General features: G+C 40.2%; 1 protein-coding gene across 1 annotated transcript in view; it reads right to left on the bottom strand.

The window, feature by feature from the left end:
• The window catches only part of LOC137970604 (histone-lysine N-methyltransferase KMT5B-like), an 11,990-nt gene extending 889 nt beyond the window's left edge, over nt 1-11,101 (bottom strand). The window contains exons 1-7 of the mRNA XM_068817128.1: nt 10,633-11,101; nt 8,977-9,086; nt 8,254-8,420; nt 7,955-7,974; nt 6,099-6,235; nt 4,477-4,586; nt 1-1,225 (exon numbers count right to left, since the gene is read on the bottom strand). The exon at nt 1-1,225 is cut by the window's left edge and continues 889 nt beyond it. Of these exons, the coding sequence (XP_068673229.1) occupies nt 609-1,225; nt 4,477-4,586; nt 6,099-6,235; nt 7,955-7,974; nt 8,254-8,420; nt 8,977-9,086; nt 10,633-10,938 (1,467 nt within the window). The 5' untranslated portion in view covers nt 10,939-11,101 and the 3' untranslated portion in view covers nt 1-608. The remainder of the gene's footprint in view (nt 1,226-4,476; nt 4,587-6,098; nt 6,236-7,954; nt 7,975-8,253; nt 8,421-8,976; nt 9,087-10,632) is intronic.
• Nucleotides 11,102-24,837: the final 13,736 nt, after the last annotated feature.

The raw sequence follows: 24,837 nt of genomic DNA, 5'->3' as shown, positions 1-24,837 counted from the left end.
AGGGATCGGCCTCACATTTATTTTTTCCTTACTTTTTTTTAGATAACTGCTATCTACTTGTTTTTGAAAGATAAGCAGGGCTCGAGCAAAGGAGAACATCATTTGGAGAAACAAAATGTTGTGATTTTAGCCAACGACATGAACGGCGCCGAGCAAAATGACTTCCTATCCTTTTTAAAGGGAGCCGTGCGACATCCTACCGTCCCAACTAAATGCCCATCTTCCGGGAAAATACAATAGATCACGTTGATTGGCGAAGGAAATTCAAGAGATAAACAAAAAAAACTACACGAATATGCTATTTACTCGTGAAACGTAAACGAATGAGCGCATTTGTTGCTCGAAACGCAGGTCCACAGCTTTCTTTGCTCCTTGATGTATTAGGACGTGCGGCGCGAGTGTATTCTCCTAATGATCATTATGAAAAAGCACCTGCAGAGCATGTGCTTTAGGGCAAAAACGTACCACATGTGGGATCGACTACGATCGATGTTTCCTTGCGTTGTCATCCAAGCTTACACTATAAACCACTACAAAATACCGACAAAGAGAGAAGTTAGCAAGCAATGTGGCGACTCGAATTACTGCTTCTTGACCAGACATACCAGTTAGGGACAACACGGGCAGCGGTAATTGCTAGCGCCACTTCCTTTACGAAAAGGAAGTAAGTCAATGTCTGATTCAAACGATATTTGTTGTCGTGGTAACACGAAGTTATCACCACTTCTTATCATTGTTCTGGACGAAAGAAAGTCTGTGACACGACCAATGTTGGCCTTACATCTGTCTCTGTAGCAAAACAAGCCATTGTCAACATTGTCCGTCATGTCCACACCACTATCCACCGACGCATGCCTTTCTTGTGGAACGAAAGCGCACACTCCATCCAAGGGAAACTCGCAAAACTCTCCAAGGACGGCGTGCCTTCTTCGACGTTTCGTGGGCATGCACAACCTTGGACCTTTTCGCCTCCGTCTCTTTTTCGCGGCGTTCAGCTCTTCAAGGGCAATGGTGACGTTAGCACGTGGTTTCGGTCTATTTGTTCTGGAATAAAATCTGCTCGTGGAAATTGTGTTCGACAAGCTTCTCTGTCTTTCACGTTCAGCAGTGTGGATGTCAATGGAGATCAAACAGTCGATTTCTTCGTCAAATTCCTCAGATGCGGGAACATCTACAGAATCGGTCTTTCTTGAGGAAGGAAGATGATCAGCATCAATGAAAGAGTCTGCAAAAAAAGAACGCAAGCATTTTAAATAACCCACTTCTCCCAAAGCGGAGCAGACCTTCATCAGTACTGAATTACTGAAATATATGGTTGCCAGAACAAGATAAGATATCTGTTCACCAACGTTCGTCGTTTTAACTTCTTTGTGTTATTCAAATGTGTCAAAGGCTAGAACTCTTTCTGATTGATGCATTTATGACGATAGTTGACGTCACTAATATCTTTCCTTTAGGGCAACTTTAACTATTAATAACAACGACGCCAAAGAGTAGGTCATCTTAAACCATAACGTGTCATTATTACAAGCCCTGCAACCACTCTTCTCTTTGGGAAGAAAACGCGGCAAAAAACGAACAACGCAGTTGCGGGGGGTGCATAGAAATTATATTAGGGAACTTAAGCAACGACGAAGGCGACGAAAACGAGAACGTCATCTCAAAAGTAACTAAGTCGTGTTTATAATCATTTCGTGACTATTTCACCCTTTTTAATGCGACAAGGGAGTGATAGTTCCTCAAAATTGACACTGGTCGGAACGGCCCTTAATTTTGGGGAGAAAATGAAAATTTATCGTCGAGTGCTGAAGTTCTTAATTAAAACCTCAAATTTGTTTATTTTACGTTGTTGTTTTGCAGACGGCGGTAAGAAATGGACTAAAGTGAAAAATGCACGTGCAGGGCGTGCAAAGCTATTGTTTTTGTTACTAAGTATGCAAATTTGTGACGTTTTCGTTGCCGTCGCCGTTGTCGAAGTTCCCCATTAGGGATTAGGGAGCCTACGAAACGACGACGCCGACGGCAACGACGACGCTACAAACAATAGGTTAGTGAGCAAAAACAATGTCTCTGCACGCTCTGCACGTGCGTTTCACATTTCGGTACATTTCTTTGCCGTCATCTCCTAAATGACGACGTGAAATGACCAAATTCAAGGTTCTGTGGAGGACGTTAGCACATGACGATGAATTTTCAGTTCTCCCGCTACGCTTCCAACCCACTCATACCAGTTTAATTCTTCGACAGTTACTACACATTTTTAACGCGAAACGACATGAAACAGTTTCGTAGTGATATGAATAACGCGAACTCGTATTTTTAAATTAAGTCCTCGTAGCCGTCGACGTCCTCGGTCCTTGGGTCAGAGTACTTTAATATGGACCTTAAGATCTACGACGGCGACGTCGACCAAAACGTCACCTCAAAATTGAACTTCGCTCTAGTAAAAGTCTTTCGCTATTATTCCATCTCGTTCACTTCGTACAATGTGGGCGAAGTATCCTAAAAATAAATTGGTACGAGCGGTTTCAGACTGAAAGAAGAGAATGAAAGATTCTCTGTTGCAGGCTCACGTTGTCGTCAAAACCTAAAATTTAGTGATTTTACGTCGTCGTCACGCAGAGAACCGCACAAATATGAGCTAAAATCCGTGCTGCACGTGCAGCACGATTATTTATGCTCTTTTAACCAATGATATCATTGTTTTGTGGTGTTTTCGTCGACGTCGTCGTCGTAGATCTTAAGGCCGGTTTACACGCTACGATTTGTCGCCCCGATCTGTCGGCCCGACAGTGTCGGGGCGCGAATCTTACGTGTATTTTGACACCCGATCTTAAGGCCCGACGTCAGTCCCCACGTGAAGAATGTCTAGTAGCCCTCGTTCCTTTTTAAAGCGGTTTTTTACTCTGCATGCGTAGTGAATGCTACGGCGCCTTGGCTGACGAGCACAACGGTTTTTGGTCGCTTTATTCATCAACAGCAGCAGCAACAACGTCATTACTGTGACTTGCTGCAGCATTATTAAGAATGAAAAAGAGAGGATGATGTCGGACCGAAGCCGGGGCTTTTCACCAACTTATGTCATATCCAAGTTGTTCGTTCAGTGATTTGGCTACATGCGTTCTCGCAATCTCTCTTTTGTTCTTGCCATGATACTCTTTATTCCCCTTGTCATATAGACACGGATATTTAATCCATTCCGCTATCAGCAGGGAGACTTCTTTCTCTTGGAAACTGCGCGACTTTGGCCTCTTCAGATTCTTCATGTCCGCCATTTTGATTGCTTCTGTTTGGTACGCATGCTCTTTTCTCAAAGTTTTGATTGACATGTCGGCTTCTATGAAAGTGTCGGCCCGACTCGACAAAAATCTGTTGCACTGCAACAGAGTTTCTGAATCGGGCCGATTTCGTTTTCACGAATCGGCCTTAAGATCGGGTGTCAAAATACACGTACGATTCGCGCTCCGACACTGTCGGGCCGACAGATCGGGCCGACAAATCGTACCGTGTAAACCGGCCTTTAAGCTCCCTAATACCACAACCACAGCACGATCATTTCCTCCTCCTTCAACCAATGATATTATTGTTTTGCAGCGATGCTGTTGCCATCGTTTTTAAGCTTCCTAATTATGCTTAAGGCCCGAGAAAAGGGCTTTCAATATCCTTTCGATTTTGTTGAACGACGTTGACTGCTGAGGTAGGCAAACGGTTTCAACGAGAGTGTCTAATCGGCGTGGGTGGGTGGGTGGGTCGTGGGTCGTGAGTAGTGGGTCCCTAACCCTAACCCGTTTTTTTTTTTTTAATCAACGACTGGAAATTCTCGAAACAGACAAGACCTAAGACAAATTTGGACCGAGCACTGAGGGAGCTAATATATCTTTTTTTTTATCTTTAAACAAACACGACCCACGACCCACCCACCCACGCGATTTAGCCTCACCCGTTTCAACGCGCTTTTCAACTCATTGAACATCGATTCAACTTCGTTTGAAAAGGGCGGGAGGCAAAACGCTGTTCAACAAAATCGAACGGATGTTGAAGCAAATGTCGAAGACGTTCGCCCGAGCATGAAAAACGACGCTGAAGCGCTTGTGCAAAGTATCATGCATGCCAGGTGACTTGGTCCTGTTACAGTAATTGTACCCACTCGTGGAATACTTAACAATTAGACCCTTAGCCCGCAAGCGCCCCATGAGGCGAAGCCGATTAGGCTATTGACCCGTGGCCCTTGAGGACGAAGGGTCTAATTGTTTTATTATCACCCAACTAGTCGGACAGAAAAGGCAATAATAAATTTAGCAAATGCAAGCTGAAAACATATTTATTTGGGAAAGCATCACGCTTTTCGCTACTCGAGGACTATTACTAATAGTCCTCTGGTAGCGTAGCCAATCAAAATGCAGCATTTGCATTACTCCACTAGTTGGGCGATACTAAATGTAAGTAGTCAGAGACTTGAGGAGGACGTTAACTCACCGGTCATTCTTCGAGCCTGCCTCTTCAACCTTTTATCTGTTTCTCTGAAGCTGTACTTCTGTTTTTTATCAACAGACTTCACTTTGGACTTAAAGGCACCGGCTCCTCGTCTTCGCAAAACAAAAGAAAACCAGAATGGTCACCTACTTTCGGAGTCATTCTATGTTAAGGAGTAACATAGTGTCACATAGCTTCTGCTAACTGCGGGCAGTGCATAGCTTTGCCATATTTGCATACAAAAATGCAAATGAAAACTGCAAACTGCAGCTATGCGTAATGGTGTTAGTGAGAGCTCTTAACTTCAACCAATGTGGTCCAAATCCACTTCCTAGAATCGTTGTCATAAGTCGTTTGAATTTATTGGTTCTCTACTCAGAGATGTTTTCTATTACTCCGTGAAGACTTAATGCGCACCTGATCTGAAATGTTTTTCGTTTTTCAAGCTATATGCCCCCACCAAAAGCAAACACGCACCCAAAATGGTACAATGTACATTAAGTCGACCCGCAGCCGAGCAGTAAGATCAATGGACCTATGTTTGCTTTCTGTAGATCCTGGTTTCTGACGGTATTTGCGATGCAAGGACGTTTTTGATTTCAAATTAGAAATACACCTTTGCCTCTTGCAGGCAATCGACAGTACATTGCCTTTCACAAAGAGGAATAAAATTAAGATCAACTCTCCAGCAATGGTTTCCATCTTTATTGCCGGTCAGCCATGTTTGCAGCAAAACTTGGCAAAAAGACAAAACCAGGAACTGAAAAATGGATCAAAACTTGCCAATCAGATCCAACCTATTTATGTGACACACCTACTCGTTCCGTGTGTGAAAACTGAAAAAAGAAGCCCTTAATGGGACTTGAACTCACAGTCCATGCCAGGTGATCTGGTGACGTAATTCGAAGGACTGGAGAGAAAAATTTTAACGCCATATCCCACAACCGCGCGCGGCCTTATTTTCGAATTCAGCATGGAAGAGGCGAGGTTAAATCTTGCCGGGTCTACTTGAATGTTCATTCAGTAACAGGAAATGTGGTAGACACGGAATGATCTGTTGAGTTTTGGCGATGGAAATACTGCAGAGAGTTTGGAAACAACACCGAAGGCCGCGCGCGGTTGTGGAATACGGCTTTAAAATTTTTCTTCCCAGTCCTCCGAATTACGTCACCAGATCACCTAGGTAACGCATTTATCCCTGGAGCGGATCCCATTGACAAGTAAAATCATCTGGTGTTTATAGACAGAGTAAAATCTGAAAGTGTCATTCTTAGCAGGGAATGGGTAAATAGGGACGTAGATGTTCTTAATCATTCACCCCTGAACTGCCTCCCAATGGCGAGTAAAATCGTCTTGTTCTCGATAGACTACAGTAACTAAATCTACAATGTACATACATGTTACTCTTAGGAGGGAATGGGTAAAAAAGGGGGGGGGGGGGGGGCGAGGGATAGTCTTTGAGTGGACTTTGATGTTGCTAGTCCATTCACTCCTAAACTGGTCACCATTGACAAGTAAAATCGCCTGGAAACAGGCAGAGTAAAATCTACAGCTGTCTCTCTTAGAAGAGAATGGGTTAGTTAAGTGAAATTAATGACAGACAAAATACGACCAAAGAAACAGACCTTTCACAAGTCACACATTCACAGTTGGAATTTTGGTCACCAAAGAAATCTTCTCCATAGTAACAAGTGATCTCTTCTCCGGGTTCCAGGTCTCTCAACACCTTCACACAAGCAGTGTCTCGACCTGTAGACACAAACTGATTCCAACAGAAAATTTTAGAGACTGTTACATGTATTTCTTTCCACAACCTACGGCTTTAAATTGAGCAAATGAGCATTACAAACAATGCACACTGCAATAGACTCCCTAAGCGCTTTTCTCATGATTATGATAACAACATAATTTTAAGAAACATAAATTAATATAAATTATAATAATTTATAAATCAAAAATAAATTATAATTAATACATAATAAAGTAGCATGAGTGAAATTTACATGCACTGCAATATATTTGAATAAGTATAGGTAATCACATGATTTCGAGTGCAATTTGGAATAAATAAGCACATTCAAGTAAATTTCCTCAAAAACGACCAAAATTGCATGAGCCTGTGAGGTGAGTGCAATTTGTACATGTAGTCTTTGAAAAAATTTGCAAGTGCATATTTCTTCCAAACTGCACGAGAAAAACCATGAGATTACTTATTAATAATATACATGAAAAAATTTGAGATTGTGAAGCAGAAAAAACGCAGGTGTATCACGCAATCAGGGGAAAAATGCCCCATAAATTGCGCAATGCAGGACGTACGCTTGATTTGAAAACAAAAGATTTGATTGGTTCTGACCAAACCCTATTGTTTATTAGCCAATCATAATCCAGAATTTTGATGTGTAATTTGCACTGGTATTACACTTGATTACACTGGTGGATCACACTTTTTGCAGTGTTACACTTGAACTGCACTGCTCTCAGCAAATCAGAATCGAGTAATTCAGTGTCATGTATATCAGAGACCCTATGCAAAAATGGCTGCCTTTAAATTATTCTTTTGTTCATATGCAAAATAGCCCAACTAACCTCGTTCGGGATAACAAATTCTTTAGAATTTTTGTCTCAAGAACGAGGTTAGTTGGGCTGTTTTGAATATGAACAAAAGAATAATTTAAAGGCAGCCATTTTTGCATAGGGTCTATTATAATACGGAATCAGGGATATACTGTAACCAGACTTAAAATGGGTTCCCCTGACCTCAACTTCTTTTTGCACAAAGTCAAGTTTCATAACCATAACACACATTTCAGATCATCTTCTCTTAAACAAGTCACACAACTTTCATAAAGTTGACAAAATTGGCACCTGAGAAATGCATCTCCTGAGCCGATATCACAAACTGCTTTGCTTTGAAAATTAAATGAATTTTTACATTGCACAGCAATCTGTGACATCATGCCAGGGCTCAACCCACGCCGCTCTACAAGGCTGTGCCACACAACAAATAATTACTTCTTGTTTTGTTAAAATTTAAAAGCAAAATTGCAACGTGAAACTGGAAAAAATGATTTTCCTATTATGTGAAGAGATTAATCCCAGCAAAGGAAAAAAAAATTGAATGGACATTTGCAACAACTCGAGAAGTTGCAATAAAGCATGCAAAATTCAATAAATCCCTTGAATGTGCTGTGTAAACATCCCTAACAGCTGTGTTCAGAGAGCAAAAGGTGTTAAGGTGACTTCTCAATTTTCTGAGTCAAGTTACCCATTACTTTGTTGGCTCTTTTGTTACTTGCAGCAATTTTCTTACCTGACATAACGCAAACGTTTTGAGGATGCAAGCTGGGCAATATTATTTTGTAAGTGTTTGGAAGATTTTTAAGGCTGTCATTAACTATTGCTATCATTATCGATTCGTCACTGTTATTATGATTCATTATGGTATGGGCATGTATGTCTTGCTCATTTTTAAACACACCTTGCAATTAGGACGGCAATCTGCAAGAAACGTAAACAGACAGTTATCAGACAAACAGCAATAATAACAAAAGCTTTCTCCATCTTTTAAAGATGACAGGAACAATAAAACACTTAGTCTATCTATTATTAAAACATAATTTAGGTCCTTTTGTATCAGATATTTTCCCTACCCTAACAGCTTTCAAAAAAGGGAGATAAACAATGCAATGGACTTTAGAATGTTTGCAGGTCAAATTTAGTGCGAAAAAAAGGAAAAAGTCTTTTTTACAATGCTGCAGCTACCACTGATTCATTTACCATGATTGATATAAGCCGCAGGGCCAAGCCAAAGTTGTGATAGATTCTTTCTACAAGAGAACATAATGCTGAAGTCGTTTTCTCCAGGACGCAGGAGCTTCTTTTCTTCCTCTTCAGTCATTTCTGCAATGCATCCACAAAGAAATGGCAGCTTGTCACCCTTGCTCCTAAAAAAAGTGGATGAAGAGGTTGTAAACCGATTGACTCTTTTCAAACCGTCCCACATTGACAAGTATGACATTAGACAGCGTAAAATCTATCAAGTCTCACTCCAAGGAGTGAACGGGTTTAAATAGTAATAATAGTTTTTGCAACGCAGTATAGACCCTTCTCCAAAATGGCGGCAACAGATTTGAATGACTTAAAATTGAACTGAATGAAAAAGTGCTACCAGAAATAGAAAGAGCACCTTTGCTTTAGTAAAGCTGCAGTGTCAGCGTATTAGGTGTTAAATCAACTGAGAAAATGTAAGTTGAAATTTGACAAATTTACAGACATTTGTATGACTGGGGGTATACGCCAGACCCCTAATCATACAAACGTCTGTAAATTTTCCATTTTTCAACTTACATTTTCCAGCTAATATTACACCTGATATTAATGCCGAAACTTTGCAGGGCTACTTATAAGTAAAGGTGCTCTTTCTATTTCTGGTACATTAGTTTCTTCTTGAAAGTAAATTCATGAATAGCATGTTAGATGAGATTCCACAAGTCTGCTCACCATTCACATGTAGCAACAACTTTGGCTCCTCTTTCCTCACCAGAATACCGGTTACAAGTAACAACTTGATATCCAGCATTACGATTAAAAATGCCAATATATCTGAACACCTGATGAAGAAAAATTATAAAATAATAAAGAGCCGAGAAACATACAGAAGATAATAATATTGAAATGTTCATTGATACCAGTTAAGGTAATTATTTCACTAATCATTCAGTTTTATCACGACTCTGTTCAGTAACAGATCACAGATGATGCCAAAATGTGGTAAGGACGAAAAGGCAAGTCGCCCTTGACACCAGAGCGGAAAAGTATGTGTCACCTCTTGATGTCTTGAGTGATTTCTCACCTAAGAGGAAAATTGTCATTTGTGCATGGAGGACCAAATCACCAGCTTTTTGTAAAATGCACACAGGGAGATATCAAAAAGAGTGTTTATATGAGTGAAGGGCAACCTGATGTCATAAGGCATGACCCAAATAAACTCTGTCTCTACAATGTATGTGGCCTCATACAGGTACATACATCTATATTAATAATAATTAGGAGTGTTAGCGATGGTTCTCCCTAGTATTTAAGCCCATCTACATGAGATTTTTTAATAAGGAAGGGGTATTTCTTTATCCTGTTTCCGAAGAAAGCTCTATACAGAGCTCAAAAGGTACCGAATGATTAAATTCTTTTAGTTTATTAATAAATTTCACAAAGGAAGGACTTCTTTTTCAGCTTTACACAAAAAAAGTTAACTATTGCACTACGATTCCTTACACAATTTCATATGAAGCATTTTGTTGCATCATTTTACACTCCAAGACAAAAGTAAAACAACTGAAAACTTTTAAGTTCTGCAAAATAAAAAAATTAGCAATGATCTTGGCAATGGAAATTGTATGGTGGTGTAATATGCCAGCAATTATGGTTTTGGCTGATCTGTGACATTTATAACTAGGCAACGTTTTAAAAATGGTTGGCTTTTGGTTAATTTTCCTCTTTTGTGTTGAAAAATGTACTTTTTATATACAGCTGCATATATTGTTAAATTATGATGATTTAACATTGGTCCTTATTATGAAACCAAAAGGTCGAGACAGCAGACAGCAAATCGTTATCTTTAAGAAGGTTACGACATTTTTTAATTTGGAAGACATGTTTCGATGTTACAAACATCATCATCAATTACAAAATATTGTTACTAAATATTGTGGTCCTTATTATATGATTACTAAAAATAATTGCATTTAAATCACTGAGGTGTCGAGGTGAATTTGACGTACGCCCGTTGCACAGCTGACACCCACCGCAACATGGCGAAAACAGATTACGTCATCCTAAACTTATTTTGAAAAACGGAAGTCACTGATAGTGGAAACCGAAACAGAAAAACCCAAAAGTCGGCGTTTCATATTCACACCAAGGGTTGAAAGGAAAAAATTCAAACTCTGCATAAACATGAAATGAACAAAGGTTTTAAAGTAAGTTGCGATACCGTGCAAAACACGCGTTGACAAGTCGGTGCTTATTACCCGAAAGCGTTCATGACCGCCCATGCAGTCACTACATATCATTGCCTCAAATTTTAAGCACTAAACGAAACAAAACGACGGCCAGAAAAGACTTCAATTCTACAAGAAAGTGTAAAAAAATCAAACTTACATGTTCCTTGAAAGCCGCAATTTGAGGTTTCGATTTTGTGATGAAGAAACATCGCTCCCAATCCCCCGCATTGAAAACTATTTCGTTGTATGCCTGCTCAATATTTCCGTCTTCCTCGTATCTCTCGAGTGCTTTCTTCACAACTTCTCGATCCACCTTCAAAGGGCGAAACCTTGCGGCCATCTTATGCGTGGTAAATCCGAGCATGGTGTCCAAAACTAAGCTGCTCGCTATGTCGTCGCTTTCCGCCAGTTGTCGAGCCTGCGTTGGCGTTCCCGGTTTTAGACCGTCGTTATTCATTACCATCGCTCGATTTCTTACACTGTGCGGGTACAATTGAGCTTCTTCTAACCTATTCTATCGTTAGGTACAAGGTACGAAGCCTGCTAGCTTCCCAACGTCTTCAAAATGACGACAATTTTCGTAATAACAAGTCTGTCGCCATTCCCATCTTACCGTTATTAAAATTAACTAGTCACGTGACACATCAACCATGCGCTTTAGGGGAGGGGGTACGGGCATTTTTGCTTGTCATTATGCTTCTCAAAAACACCGCTTTTCTGACGTTTTTCCCCTTCCTCTTTTTTTCTCGCAATATAACTGAGTAAGCGAAAGGACTTTAACGTAACAAAACAATAACACTGGATATTGGTGAAGGATCTAATCAGCAGAATGAAAAAGAAACATCAAAAACGAAAAGAGGAAGGCTGACAAGAGGGTCCCCAACAGTATTTTCTGGACCCGGGATTTGGCGCTATCGGAGCCCGGGATTCGGGATTCTAAAGAAATATGGGAACGGGATTCGGGATTGCATTTATGGACAGGACACGGGATTTAGCGTTCTTACGAAGCAGGATACGGGAAATCATCAGTTTGAAGCCCCAAGAACCGGGATTTCTGATGGCGGAAATTTAAAATAAACTCAACTTTCGATCGCTGTCGGCAACGACGAAGATATGCTGTAGCGCATAAGCTAGTTACACTCTGTGGTTTTCGAAAATGTAGAACTACACCAACATCGCTGTTCACAACGTACATGATATTATCGATTGTGAGGGAAAGCCAACAAAAAGATAAGTATTTGTTTGGGAATCCCGATAAAAGACTTGAAAAGACAATTATACGAAAAATTTCTCAATTAAAAAGCTTAGCCTTTCTGCCATTGTGGATGGCTTTCTTCACTTGTGTTTGTTTTCCAGATTCGACGCGATTTGAGCCCTTTTTAATTCCTAAGTTGTCAACGGTATAATAAAATCCCAGTCTCTAACTGAAGAGAAAGTTCTGCCTTTGTAATTCCATTTGCAAATGGTTAGACTTTCAGGTCTTCTCGGATAAGGACTATAAACCGTAGGCCCCGTTTCACAAATATCTTCTACGCTCGTAAGTTCCTTGTGGGACGTTAAAGAACCCACACACTATTCGAGAAGAGTGGCTGTCCTGTTCTCTCCAGCAGAAGTGGCGGGCTTGGCGGTGATGTCTCTATAAGATCTTGTAGTGTATGAGGCCACCTAAGCAGAAACAGCCACAAGTCAGAAAGGGACTTTGCCGGGTGATGGAATATGTAGATGTGTATGTCAATGCTGGGTGGTATCAGGTAATGAAAGGCAAGACTCGTTTGCTCTCTTGTGGATCAAGGAGTGCCAGTTCCCTACTTTTAAATTGCACTTCTGAGAGGATCCTTTGAACAGAATTCATGGGTTAACCTCTTTCACGTAGGCGTAATTTAAAATTCTAGACGAGCTCTTCAAATATTTTTAGAAGAGTTTGTTCTGAGAAGTCTCAGAGCCTTCGATAAAGCCTTTTTTGACTCCCGGAGGATGCCACGAGGAGATGTGCGTTCATTGAAATATTTCAACAGGTTTGAAGTGAGTGCGCACATCAAGGACTGAATTACTCTTGAACCTTTCCCCTTTCTAAATGTTTCAGTGTGGCCCAGTGCTTAGGGCGCTTGCCTTGAGATCCGGAGATCCCGGGTTCAAGACCCGCTCTAACCACTCGCTGAATTTGATCCAGGTAGTCCCTGGTTCAACTTCCCAGCTGCACTTGTAAATAGCCAACTGGTTTGCCTCCGGCCAGTTGGGATTCTTAACAGTTATAGTTATTGTGTTCTGTTGTTTCGTTGATTTATTGGCCCTGAAAAGCCCCTATGCATATGGGGAGAGGTCAATTAAGTATGTATGTATGTATTTTCTATCCAGAAATGTAGTTTCTGTACATGAAATTTCAGCCGTTAATTTAATTGTGGGGTGGTGTTTGTTTGCTTGTTCAATGAACCTCATTATCTAGATCTCTTCTCCGTTTAAAGTCCAGAGGGAAAATATGTCGTCTAGATACCGTTTTCCAACGAGCGGTTCTAGTGTGCTTTGGTTTAAAATGTCTATTTCAACCTCAGCTATGAAAATATTGGCAAAGGCGACTGCCATTTTTGTACCCAGGTAATGTTGACCACGTGACCGTTTTCCTCCCCGTTTGTAACGCCCGCTTTTCGCAGTTTGCCATTTTTAGCCTAACGGAAAGTGTTTTTATGCTAATTAGGAATCTTAGGAAGATAAGTATTCAAAAGGAGGTTTTTGTAACAATCTTAATGAACAGAACAAGACTTTTAAATTTGAAAAAAGACATGTTTCGGCAACTCCTGTGCCATCATCAGTTTGTGGATGGAATAACAATGATGTACAACATATAGCGGAAAATTAGAATAACAATGGTGTGATACAACAACTGAATACAAAGAGAGATTAAGATGTACATGAAACAATTGTTGATTTAGGGAGGGTTTCTCCCAATGAATGTGCAATGCCTCCTTGATTTTTAATTGTGTCCGTGTTGTTGCTTGATCTATGACAACAAAGCAATTGTTTCATGTACATCTTAATCTCTCTTTGTAATCAGTTGTTGTATCACACTATTGTTATTCTAATTTTCCGCTATACATTGTACTGTACATCATTGTTATTCCATCCACAAACTGACGATGGCACAGAAGTTGCCGAAACATGTCTTTTTTCAAATTTAAAAGTCGTGTTCTCTTCATTAAGATAAGTATTTATGTTGATGATTGTATACATTAGCACAAAGAACAGATTCAATTACTACTAACAATGGACAATCCTGCATCATGCATTTGGTTTCAAAACTGTGATTGTGAATGCTACAATTAAGGTCAATTGGATCATCAAAGTTGGTAGAAAAGACTAACAGGGTGTATTTTAAATCAGCTGTAGTTGTAATTGACGACGACGTTTGGACATCATGTTGTGACGTCATTACCGGGACCGGGATTGGCCGATGTAAACGTTCGGGATTTCGGGCCGGATTAAGGGAAACTTTTGGTCGGGATGGTGGGATTGAAGAACCCTATTGGGGACCCTCTGACAAGGCTGATCAGTGAACGGTAAAAAATATGTCATCAAACTCTTGTTTTCTTTTCGCGAATATACATTACAAGACAATAAACTAGAAGCAAATTAAGTGTTTCATGGATCAAGCAGGCGTTGCTGCCTGTTGATCTATCGATCGTCTTTAAATTTGATTGACGTTTGACTTAGATGTTTGATTTATATTTCAATCACGTTTATAGCCAGCATAAGTCAGATCATTCAGTGTGTCGGTATCGATCCGAGTTTCCAGAGATAACCGGAAGAAATAACCGAAAGAGCTAACCAGTGAAGGGAGACTTGTAAAGCCCGTCACAAAGTTAAGTTACTCAGTCGGTTATACTTGAAGTTCGCGTACAAATCGAGTCAGCCATCTCAGGGTAGTAATTCGGTGCGATGTGCCCTCACTTTGAAACGAAATTGCTCGTTGTAGCGAGGCTACAAAGGCTAATTAGCGTTAAAACAAAAGAATATATTTTATTTGGCCGCCACTATGAAAGAGGGTCTATCGTTCAGTGCTCGTGTCCTCCATAATTATAACCTTCTCATTGCTGCCGTTTTCGTCGTCCTTGCTTAAGCCCTCTGGAGTCGATTTGACTGCGAATGAACACAATCTAAGCTGCACAATAAGGAAATAAGCCATTTTCGAGTTGATGTTTGTCTCGGTTTCGAAGTGAGTCTTGGTGCTCAACTATTGAAGTGGAAATGAGTTTGATTTGCATAAATATACGCAACTCATTTCCATTTGAATGGTTCACCAGCACTCGCTTTAAAACTGAAGCACGCAGCAACTCGGAAATGGGCTATTGACACATCTTTAGAACGTGTGTCACAAAATTGAAGAGATAACAGGACAAGTTTAACAAGAAAAGAACGCAAGTGTATTAAGGCTTGACCAATCTAATCATCATGCATATTTTTATTTGAAGGGAAGCATTTGTCCAATGTCCATGAAACTTAACAGAAAGTTTTTTTTTTATCGGTGTTGTTATTAATTGGCCAAAATATTTTGCATCGCATTTTGGTCACGTGACCCTAAAACAACTCATAACGTCTTTATCCTTTACTCAAAAATGGGGAACATTTATAATTCAAAATTTTGAAAACGTTTGGCATTAACACGTTTAGCACAACTGTGCCTACCGAATGCCGCCTTTTAATGTGGTACTCCGTATTAACCTTTTAAGATATTCGGATGTTTATCATGTCACGTGACCTATTTTCGTCAATTCTTCATTGCTCTTAATATGTGGACATGATTAAAAGGCGGCATGACAAAGCCCTTAGAAGGGGTCATAGAATAATCAAGAAACAATATTGATATAATGGAGTTGAATGTTCCCCATTTTTGAGTAAAAAACATCACTGTTATAAGTCGATATCTGGTCACGTGACAAAAATTTGGTACGGAAAATTTGGAAAAGTTATAACAATACCGATAACTAACTGCCTGCCAAGTTTCATAGGCCCTGGGCAAATGCTTTCCCTTCAAATAAAAATATGCATAATAGTTAGGCTGGTCAAGCCTTAATACACTTGAGAATGTAAATTGTAAAATGTAAGAATGTAAACTCTGTCGTTAGTCACCATAAAGTCTACATTTTACATTGTGGTCTTTTTTATTGTATACTAAACAACTGATAGATTTTTACAATATCAAACTAATGCTTAGCTTACCCATATATATTGTACATATACGTTCGGGAACACCGTGAATTGAATATTTTTCCATACATATTTTAATTTTCAACGTCATAGTTTGTTTTTGCGCGTTTAGTTTCTATCACAGGTGCTCCGAACAAGGTTACTTGCTTTTGATATCCCTCCGAACGAGGACTAGGAAAGCACGCGGCATTAGAGTAGCGAAAGAGTAACGCATACATGAGTGCGAAAATGGATTGCCGCTGGACCACAAGCTTGATAAACTGATAAACGGGGGCTAGCGATTCTGGCTTTTCCTTTGAATACTGTATCACAGGAAAGGGAGGGGTCCTATTCAACCCTTGGTCTTGGAAAGCTGTGAGAAGCCCAGAGTACACGCTTAAGCTCTTGGTGAAAAAGAAGTTGTAAATAATCAACATGTCAGCCTTGAAGCCAAATGTTTCTCGATTTCCTTTTATTTCCTTCCGTGATCTTTCTGGGTTTAGTATTTTACTGAACCACATGTCTTCTCAGGGGGTATTTACCAAAGATAAATACCATGGCACTGAAATGATTTACGATACCAAAACAATATCGTGTACTATTGGAGCTACGCATTACGTAAGGACAACTTGAATCTCCTGAAAAAACTGGCAAAACGCAGCTCAGTTGATAGTTATGGAAAAAAGCACCGTCTTGTTACTGCACTACCACACGTACTCAATACGTTCCGACTTCAAAAAATATCCCGTATCTCCGTAATCCCTTCTCCCAGCCAAAAATTCCGTACCCCTACAATTTTTTTTACCTTCATATCCCGTATCCTGATCGATCGCTTCTCGGCCTTTTGGCTAAGAGTAGTTTCTCGGGAAACGGCTACGGTCAAGTCCCATTGTACTACGTACGGTACTTTTTTCATTCCCATAAGAGGCAGGCACAGAACAGTTTCGGCTGTTTGTCTGTTCTCCCGAGAAGCGATCACGAGGGTTTTTTGGTTTCGTTTTTGATAGTTTTTGTTCACCTCGAGTGTAGAATCACGACGAACTTTTGTAGTTTCTGAGATCTATTTACTACTTGTAGCTTTTGTTGAGTTTTGAATCAATGATAGAGAGAGTTTTTTGAACCCGGACTGGACTACTAGATTGAAAAACCTTTATACTAAATTAGCTGATACCTTTGGAAGGAATCTTCATTTGACAGAAATTGATTTGTCAAATCAACATGGCCGGAGTACTACACTTTCACTGGCTCTCACTGTTAACTTCCTTTCCCAGGCCCTCAGAGTAAACACGTCTCTTACTACTTTGGATTTGTCTTCCAACTTCATAAGTGCTGAGGGTGCTACTTCACTTTCCCGGGCCCTCATAGTAAACACTTGCCTTACTACTTTGTATTTATCTCACAACTCCATTCGTGCCGGGGGTGATACTTCCCTTTCCCAGGCCCTCGCAGTAAACACCTTCCTTGCAACTTTAAATTTATCTTCCAACTCCATTGGTGATGAAGGTTCTACTTCCCTTTCTGAGGCCCTCACAGTAAACACGAGGAAGTACTCCAGTTGATAAAAGAAGAATTGCCAGACGTTAATTTCGTGCCTCGCCTTTAGGTGTCCAAAGTCATTACTGGCGCACTAAACTTCAAACTGTTGACAATTATTTGCTGTGTCATCTACACTATCAAATATATTTGTCACATAAAAATTGCTCGTGTAAACGGGGCTTTAGTTTAGACTCTCGCATATTACTTCAGTGATAACGTGATCGTCTTTCTTAAGATCTTAGTGTTTACGTCGACGCCGACGAAATCTAACTCCATGCTCAGTGCTTTACCTTTATGTGGAAAGATCTCATGACCCCTAGATATTGTATTTTGGCGGTTAAGGTTAAGGAATTTTGACGACTATATGTCCCACACTCAGAGATTGAAATTCATTTTTTTGCTAATGCGTCACGAGGAAATGTGAATTTCAGTTTAGCTATTTTTACATGAACTGGAAACGACAGAAAAATTGCCTCTCGAGATACCCCCATGGGCAGCAGGCGCGCTCGATCACAAATGAAAAGGAGCGTTCCGATCGAGAACCCATTTGCAGACAAGTTGCCCCAATCCGATGATTTTCTTACGACTTTAGTCCGAACTAAATTGAAATGCTAAATCACCAATTTCGTTGCTCCTTCGTTATCTCTTTACTTTGATGGAACGTCAAACCACTAAAAACATACCTCAGTTTGACACTTGAAAAGAAACATTTGCCACAATTCCTCGACTTTGACTTTAAAACGCCGATAAGGAAGACGACTAAGGTCACATTTTGTTCTTTAATCTTGCTTTTATATTTAATTTAGTGGGCGACCATTTCATTACTCTAGCGGTTAAAAATGACCGTCCGCACGCATCCATGCATATATATCTTACGTAATTCCCGTTGGGAAAAGTTTGGAAACATAAGAAATAACTTGTTTGTTCAAACTAGGGCGGAATTGTTGGATCATTAGCCTCTCGACGATCCTACGTTTATGGAATGTTTGTGCTGAAGAGTTAGGGTTTATATTTAATTTAGTGGGCGACCATTTCATTACTCTAGCACCTGGTTCAAACTATATTCATATAGTAGCGTTTACTCGTATAATTGAGGTACTCTGCAGTAGCTTATATGCTATTTACAAGGTAATTTTTGTGAAATTAAAATGTTAAAACCAAATATTTTCGGCTGTTTGCCATCATCAGGGTTAAAAATGACCGTCCGCACGCATCCATGCATATATATATCTTATGTAATTCCCGTTGGGAAAAGTTTAAAAACATAAGAAATAACTTGTTTGTTCAGACTAGGGCGGAATTGTTGGATCATTAGCCCCTCGACGATCCTACGTTTATGGAATGTTTGTGCTGAAGAGAGAACGCGCCAAGGGAAAAAATGTGATGAGTTTTCATGCACGTGTTTTCCAAGTTCAAAGGTGTAAGCAGGATTTGAATGATCCGCAATTCGCACTGCTAACTTTCTCACAGTCTCGCCAATGCAATCAACACCACAAAAACAATTTCCTTTGTAAACAACTTAAGATCTGTGGGTGTTTTTGTCTTTGTTGTAAAAAAGGCTTTTCTTTGTTTGCCACAGGATTATAAAGATGGAACTGAAATTAATGAATTTGTTAAGTTTTGCAATAAAAGTTTTACTGAGTTTTTCGTTTCTGCCGCAAAACGGAACCTTAATGAAAACTTTCCTTCTACAGTACCTTGCTTACACAAACTAAGCATGTGTCTGTTCTGAACTAGTGTTTGTTAATATACCAACTTTACGAGAAAAAATGCTACTTTTCTTTCGAGCAAACTACCCTGAATAAGTGAGAACAGGATATTAAACAAATTATATGGACATGCCTACCATATATGGACATGCCTACCATATATGGACATGCCTACCATATATGGACATGCCTACCATATATGGACATGCCTACCATATATGGACATGCCTACCATATATGGACATGCCTACCATATATGGACATGCCTACCATATATGGACATGCCTACCATATATGGACATGCCTACCATATATGGACATGCCTACCATATATGGACATGCCTACCATATATGGACATGCCTACCATATATGGACATGCCTACCATATATGGACATGCCTACCATATATGGACATGCCTACCATATATGGACATGCCTACCATATATGGACATGCCTACCATATATGGACATGCCTACCATATATGGACATGCCTACCATATATGGACATGCCTACCATATATGGACATGCCTACCATATATGGACATGCCTACCATATATGGACATGCCTACCATATATGGACATGCCTACCATATATGGACATGCCTACCATATATGGACATGCCTACCATATATGGACATGCCTACCATATATGGACATGCCTACCATATATGGACATGCCTACCATATATGGACATGCCTACCATATATGGACATGCCTACCATATATGGACATGCCTACCATATATGGACATGCCTACCATATATGGACATGCCTACCATATATGGACATGCCTACCATATATGGACATGCCTACCATATATGGACATGCCTACCATATATGGACATGCCTACCATATATGGACATGCCTACCATATATGGACATGCCTACCATATATGGACATGCCTACCATATATGGACATGCCTACCATATATGGACATGCCTACCATATATGGACATGCCTACCATATATGGACATGCCTACCATATATGGACATGCCTACCATATATGGACATGCCTACCATATATGGACATGCCTACCATATATGGACATGCCTACCATATATGGACATGCCTACCATATATGGACATGCCTACCATATATGGACATGCCTACCATATATGGACATGCCTACCATATATGGACATGCCTACCATATATGGACATGCCTACCATATATGGACATGCCTACCATATATGGACATGCCTACCATATATGGACATGCCTACCATATATGGACATGCCTACCATATATGGACATGCCTACCATATATGGACATGCCTACCATATATGGACATGCCTACCATATATGGACATGCCTACCATATATGGACATGCCTACCATATATGGACATGCCTACCATATATGGACATGCCTACCATATATGGACATGCCTACCATATATGGACATGCCTACCATATATGGACATGCCTACCATATATGGACATGCCTACCATATATGGACATGCCTACCATATATGGACATGCCTACCATATATGGACATGCCTACCATATATGGACATGCCTACCATATATGGACATGCCTACCATATATGGACATGCCTACCATATATGGACATGCCTACCATATATGGACATGCCTACCATATATGGACATGCCTACCATATATGGACATGCCTACCATATATGGACATGCCTACCATATATGGACATGCCTACCATATATGGACATGCCTACCATATATGGACATGCCTACCATATATGGACATGCCTACCATATATGGACATGCCTACCATATATGGACATGCCTACCATATATGGACATGCCTACCATATATGGACATGCCTACCATATATGGACATGCCTACCATATATGGACATGCCTACCATATATGGACATGCCTACCATATATGGACATGCCTACCATATATGGACATGCCTACCATATATGGACATGCCTACCATATATGGACATGCCTACCATATATGGACATGCCTACCATATATGGACATGCCTACCATATATGGACATGCCTACCATATATGGACATGCCTACCATATATGGACATGCCTACCATATATGGACATGCCTACCATATATGGACATGCCTACCATATATGGACATGCCTACCATATATGGACATGCCTACCATATATGGACATGCCTACCATATATGGACATGCCTACCATATATGGACATGCCTACCATATATGGACATGCCTACCATATATGGACATGCCTACCATATATGGACATGCCTACCATATATGGACATGCCTACCATATATGGACATGCCTACCATATATGGACATGCCTACCATATATGGACATGCCTACCATATATGGACATGCCTACCATATATGGACATGCCTACCATATATGGACATGCCTACCATATATGGACATGCCTACCATATATGGACATGCCTACCATATATGGACATGCCTACCATATATGGACATGCCTACCATATATGGACATGCCTACCATATATGGACATGCCTACCATATATGGACATGCCTACCATATATGGACATGCCTACCATATATGGACATGCCTACCATATATGGACATGCCTACCATATATGGACATGCCTACCATATATGGACATGCCTACCATATATGGACATGCCTACCATATATGGACATGCCTACCATATATGGACATGCCTACCATATATGGACATGCCTACCATATATGGACATGCCTACCATATATGGACATGCCTACCATATATGGACATGCCTACCATATATGGACATGCCTACCATATATGGACATGCCTACCATATATGGACATGCCTACCATATATGGACATGCCTACCATATATGGACATGCCTACCATATATGGACATGCCTACCATATATGGACATGCCTACCATATATGGACATGCCTACCATATATGGACATGCCTACCATATATGGACATGCCTACCATATATGGACATGCCTACCATATATGGACATGCCTACCATATATGGACATGCCTACCATATATGGACATGCCTACCATATATGGACATTGAAAAGATATTGAAGGGCCGCAGCCAGGATGAAACATAGTTAAAAACTACGAGCTTTCGACTGCCCGAACTGCAGTCTTCGACGGGTGAAATGAATGATAACAAAGCGATGAGAAAATTTAAATAAAACCGTACATTGCAAAATGATGGGAATGTAGAACATTTTCTACTTCTCACCATTTTGCAATGAAGGTTTTTCTTTAAATTTTCTTATTGATTTCTTATCATTAATTTTACCCGTCGAAGACTGCAGTTCGGGCAGTGGAAAGCTCGTAGTTTTTAATCATTTTAGCTGGATTTTAACTAGGCTAGATACTGGAACGAAGGGTTTGATCTTTCTCATGAAACTTATGCCAGACGACACTTCCTTTAATACACTTGCTATCTTATGTCAGGGATTCATTAGAGGGTCTTTTCAAGAACCGTATAATGCAGTGATTGATCAAACTAAAGAGCTCTACGCTTCCAGAGGTTAAAGGTGTTGGTACATATTCAAAAACATAACCTGGAATGCTTGGATAAAAGTAATTCTCATTTGAAATTGTAATTTTGTCTTCCTGATTACATTAAAGTAGAAATCAGGTTCGTCGAATGATAGATACATTTTCCAGATTACGGTTTATACTAGCAATATTGTTATGAAAAACTGAAAAGATAAAATCACCCCTTTCTTGCGGGAGTTTTTCCCTGTAACTTATTGAAGCTATGCGGAGAAAAATGTCTACTTTGGATTCGCTGGCTTGGGAGATTATGATTAGTGCTCAAATTGCAGATCAGTTTTAAGATATCTAAGTCGTATAGACTGGTTAATTTTATCTAAATTTCTCCAAGGGTGTACAGTATCAGGAATCGAAATGTTAAACTGTCCGTGACACACAGCGAGACAGAAGAAGTAATTAATTTATCAAAAAAATCTGACAGCGGTGCTGGTACAACGGGAAATTCTGAACGCGTGGGTCACTGCAACAGGTAAAAAAAAAAGGTAAAGTCTCTGCTTAAGAGCCAGAAGGCTCATCAGGCCGGCGCTTATCTCCGGTTTCAGTAGCATGAAGCGACTAGGAGTATTTATACTCCCCCCTGGATGGGATGATAAGTCCATCGCAACGGGTGCAGTCCCTTATTTTTGTCCTGTTCCCAAACCTTTCTCGGTCTTTATATTCGATTGCGTGACAGCCTGCGTAGCAAGCGTTTCCAGCGGGCGAGAAGCGAGCTCATTTTTTCTGGCTTTGCAAGAATTGGAAGGGGGAGGAGAGGAGAAAGAAACGCTTGCGGACAAACCCCTCTCTCACTCACTTTCTCTCAAGAAATAATACATCGAGTAGTTAGCTCCGCTGTCGATAAACGGTTTAGCGAACAATGATTTAGGAGCTATGTATTAAATTTAGTGAAATAAGAAACGCGAACACGTTTATAAATATTCAATGAATAAACTTCAACGAAACAAATGTTCAAGTTGCAAGTCTTTTAACGTGGCAAATGCTCCGGAACTTGAGTGTTCAGGAGTTAACTCCACTGATTACTCCAAACGTTCATGATCATACTGCGTCCAATGCATTCCAAAGGAATGCCCTCAAACCGAGTTTGGATCTCGCCACGTGCAAATACTTGACGCGCATGCAGTATTGCTTCTTGGTCACCAGCAACAAACGCATTAAGGGTTGTTCACAATCACATTTGTTTGAACATTTTTTATCCGAAATGAATGAATTTCTGACTCGCTTGTTTTTGTGAAGTGTTACGTTTGTCCTATTGTTATTATAAAAAAAGCTTTTGGGGGATTACAATGATAGGGCAACTTCAGTAGCTCCCGTTCGTCACAATTATTCAAAATGGCAGCGCATCAGGGAAATTGGAACTTCTAAAATTCGTTAACATTTTATAACAATCAGCAAATAATCTGCCTTTCTTTGTACGGTCTCTAGATCTTCGACAGCGTCAACTTCTGTCAACTTTTTTCTCCCTGCAAATCCACAACCTGAAGTTACCAATGCTAAACTCCTACCCGATAAAAGGACACTTTTGGTCTATTGAAGTTACACATTGCCATATCTTTCACGGTCGTCCTCGTCGTCGACGTAGATTTCGGGGTCTCAGTTTTCGCAGAGGACGGTAAACTGTATTAAAATTAACTTCACGTGCTGAACGTGCAGAGCGGTTGTTTTTCTTCTTTAACCTGTTTCGTGGCCTCCCCTTTATTAACATCATTGTTAAGTATTTGTTGTAGTACCCACCCACCCAATAATAACAATAGAACCTGCTCCGCACCGGTAGGTCAAGGGCTCCAACCCTATTTAAGTTTTGAATTTCTCAGGTTTCTCTACGCATTTGCTAAATTGCGTTCAAAACTGCGAGGATCATGGCTTTACTTGATAACCAAAACTCAACATTATTGCTGACGAATATCATTAAGTTCAAGAAAACTGATTCTCGTGAAAGTGAACTGTAAGGAGCCCATGTTTTCCGATCTGCTCATCTTAACTCACAAATTACTCATTGCTTAAAAGCATTTAAACGAAGTCGATGCTAATACTAGTATATCCAAACTGGCCATTATTCCACGGATCACTGGTCAAGAATTGGGAAAAGATTGGACTCGTTGTTCTGTGTATGAGCAATAAAGAGGAAGCGGTGGTTGGGCACTACAAAAAATACTTAACACCATCTTTTAGCTACCCACTCAACCCCCCAATTCCGAACACGATTCTATAACTATAACAATAAATTACACCATTAAAAAAATGCTTTCCGTGAATACCGTGCCGTATAGAGCATTGCTGATTGCGCGTTTAAACGACCTGGGGGATTCCGCGCACCTTGCCTCACAAGGAAGGCAATTTTACAGTGTGGCGCCACTATAAAACTATTTTTGAAATAATTTGTACTTAGTAATTTAACAATAAGTTTGTTCTCGGAGTCCCTC

Source organism: Montipora foliosa, chromosome 9 (assembly GCF_036669935.1).
Source record: "Montipora foliosa isolate CH-2021 chromosome 9, ASM3666993v2, whole genome shotgun sequence".
NCBI lineage: Eukaryota > Metazoa > Cnidaria > Anthozoa > Scleractinia > Acroporidae > Montipora > Montipora foliosa.
This window is presented reverse-complemented; position numbering and strand designations above follow the sequence as displayed.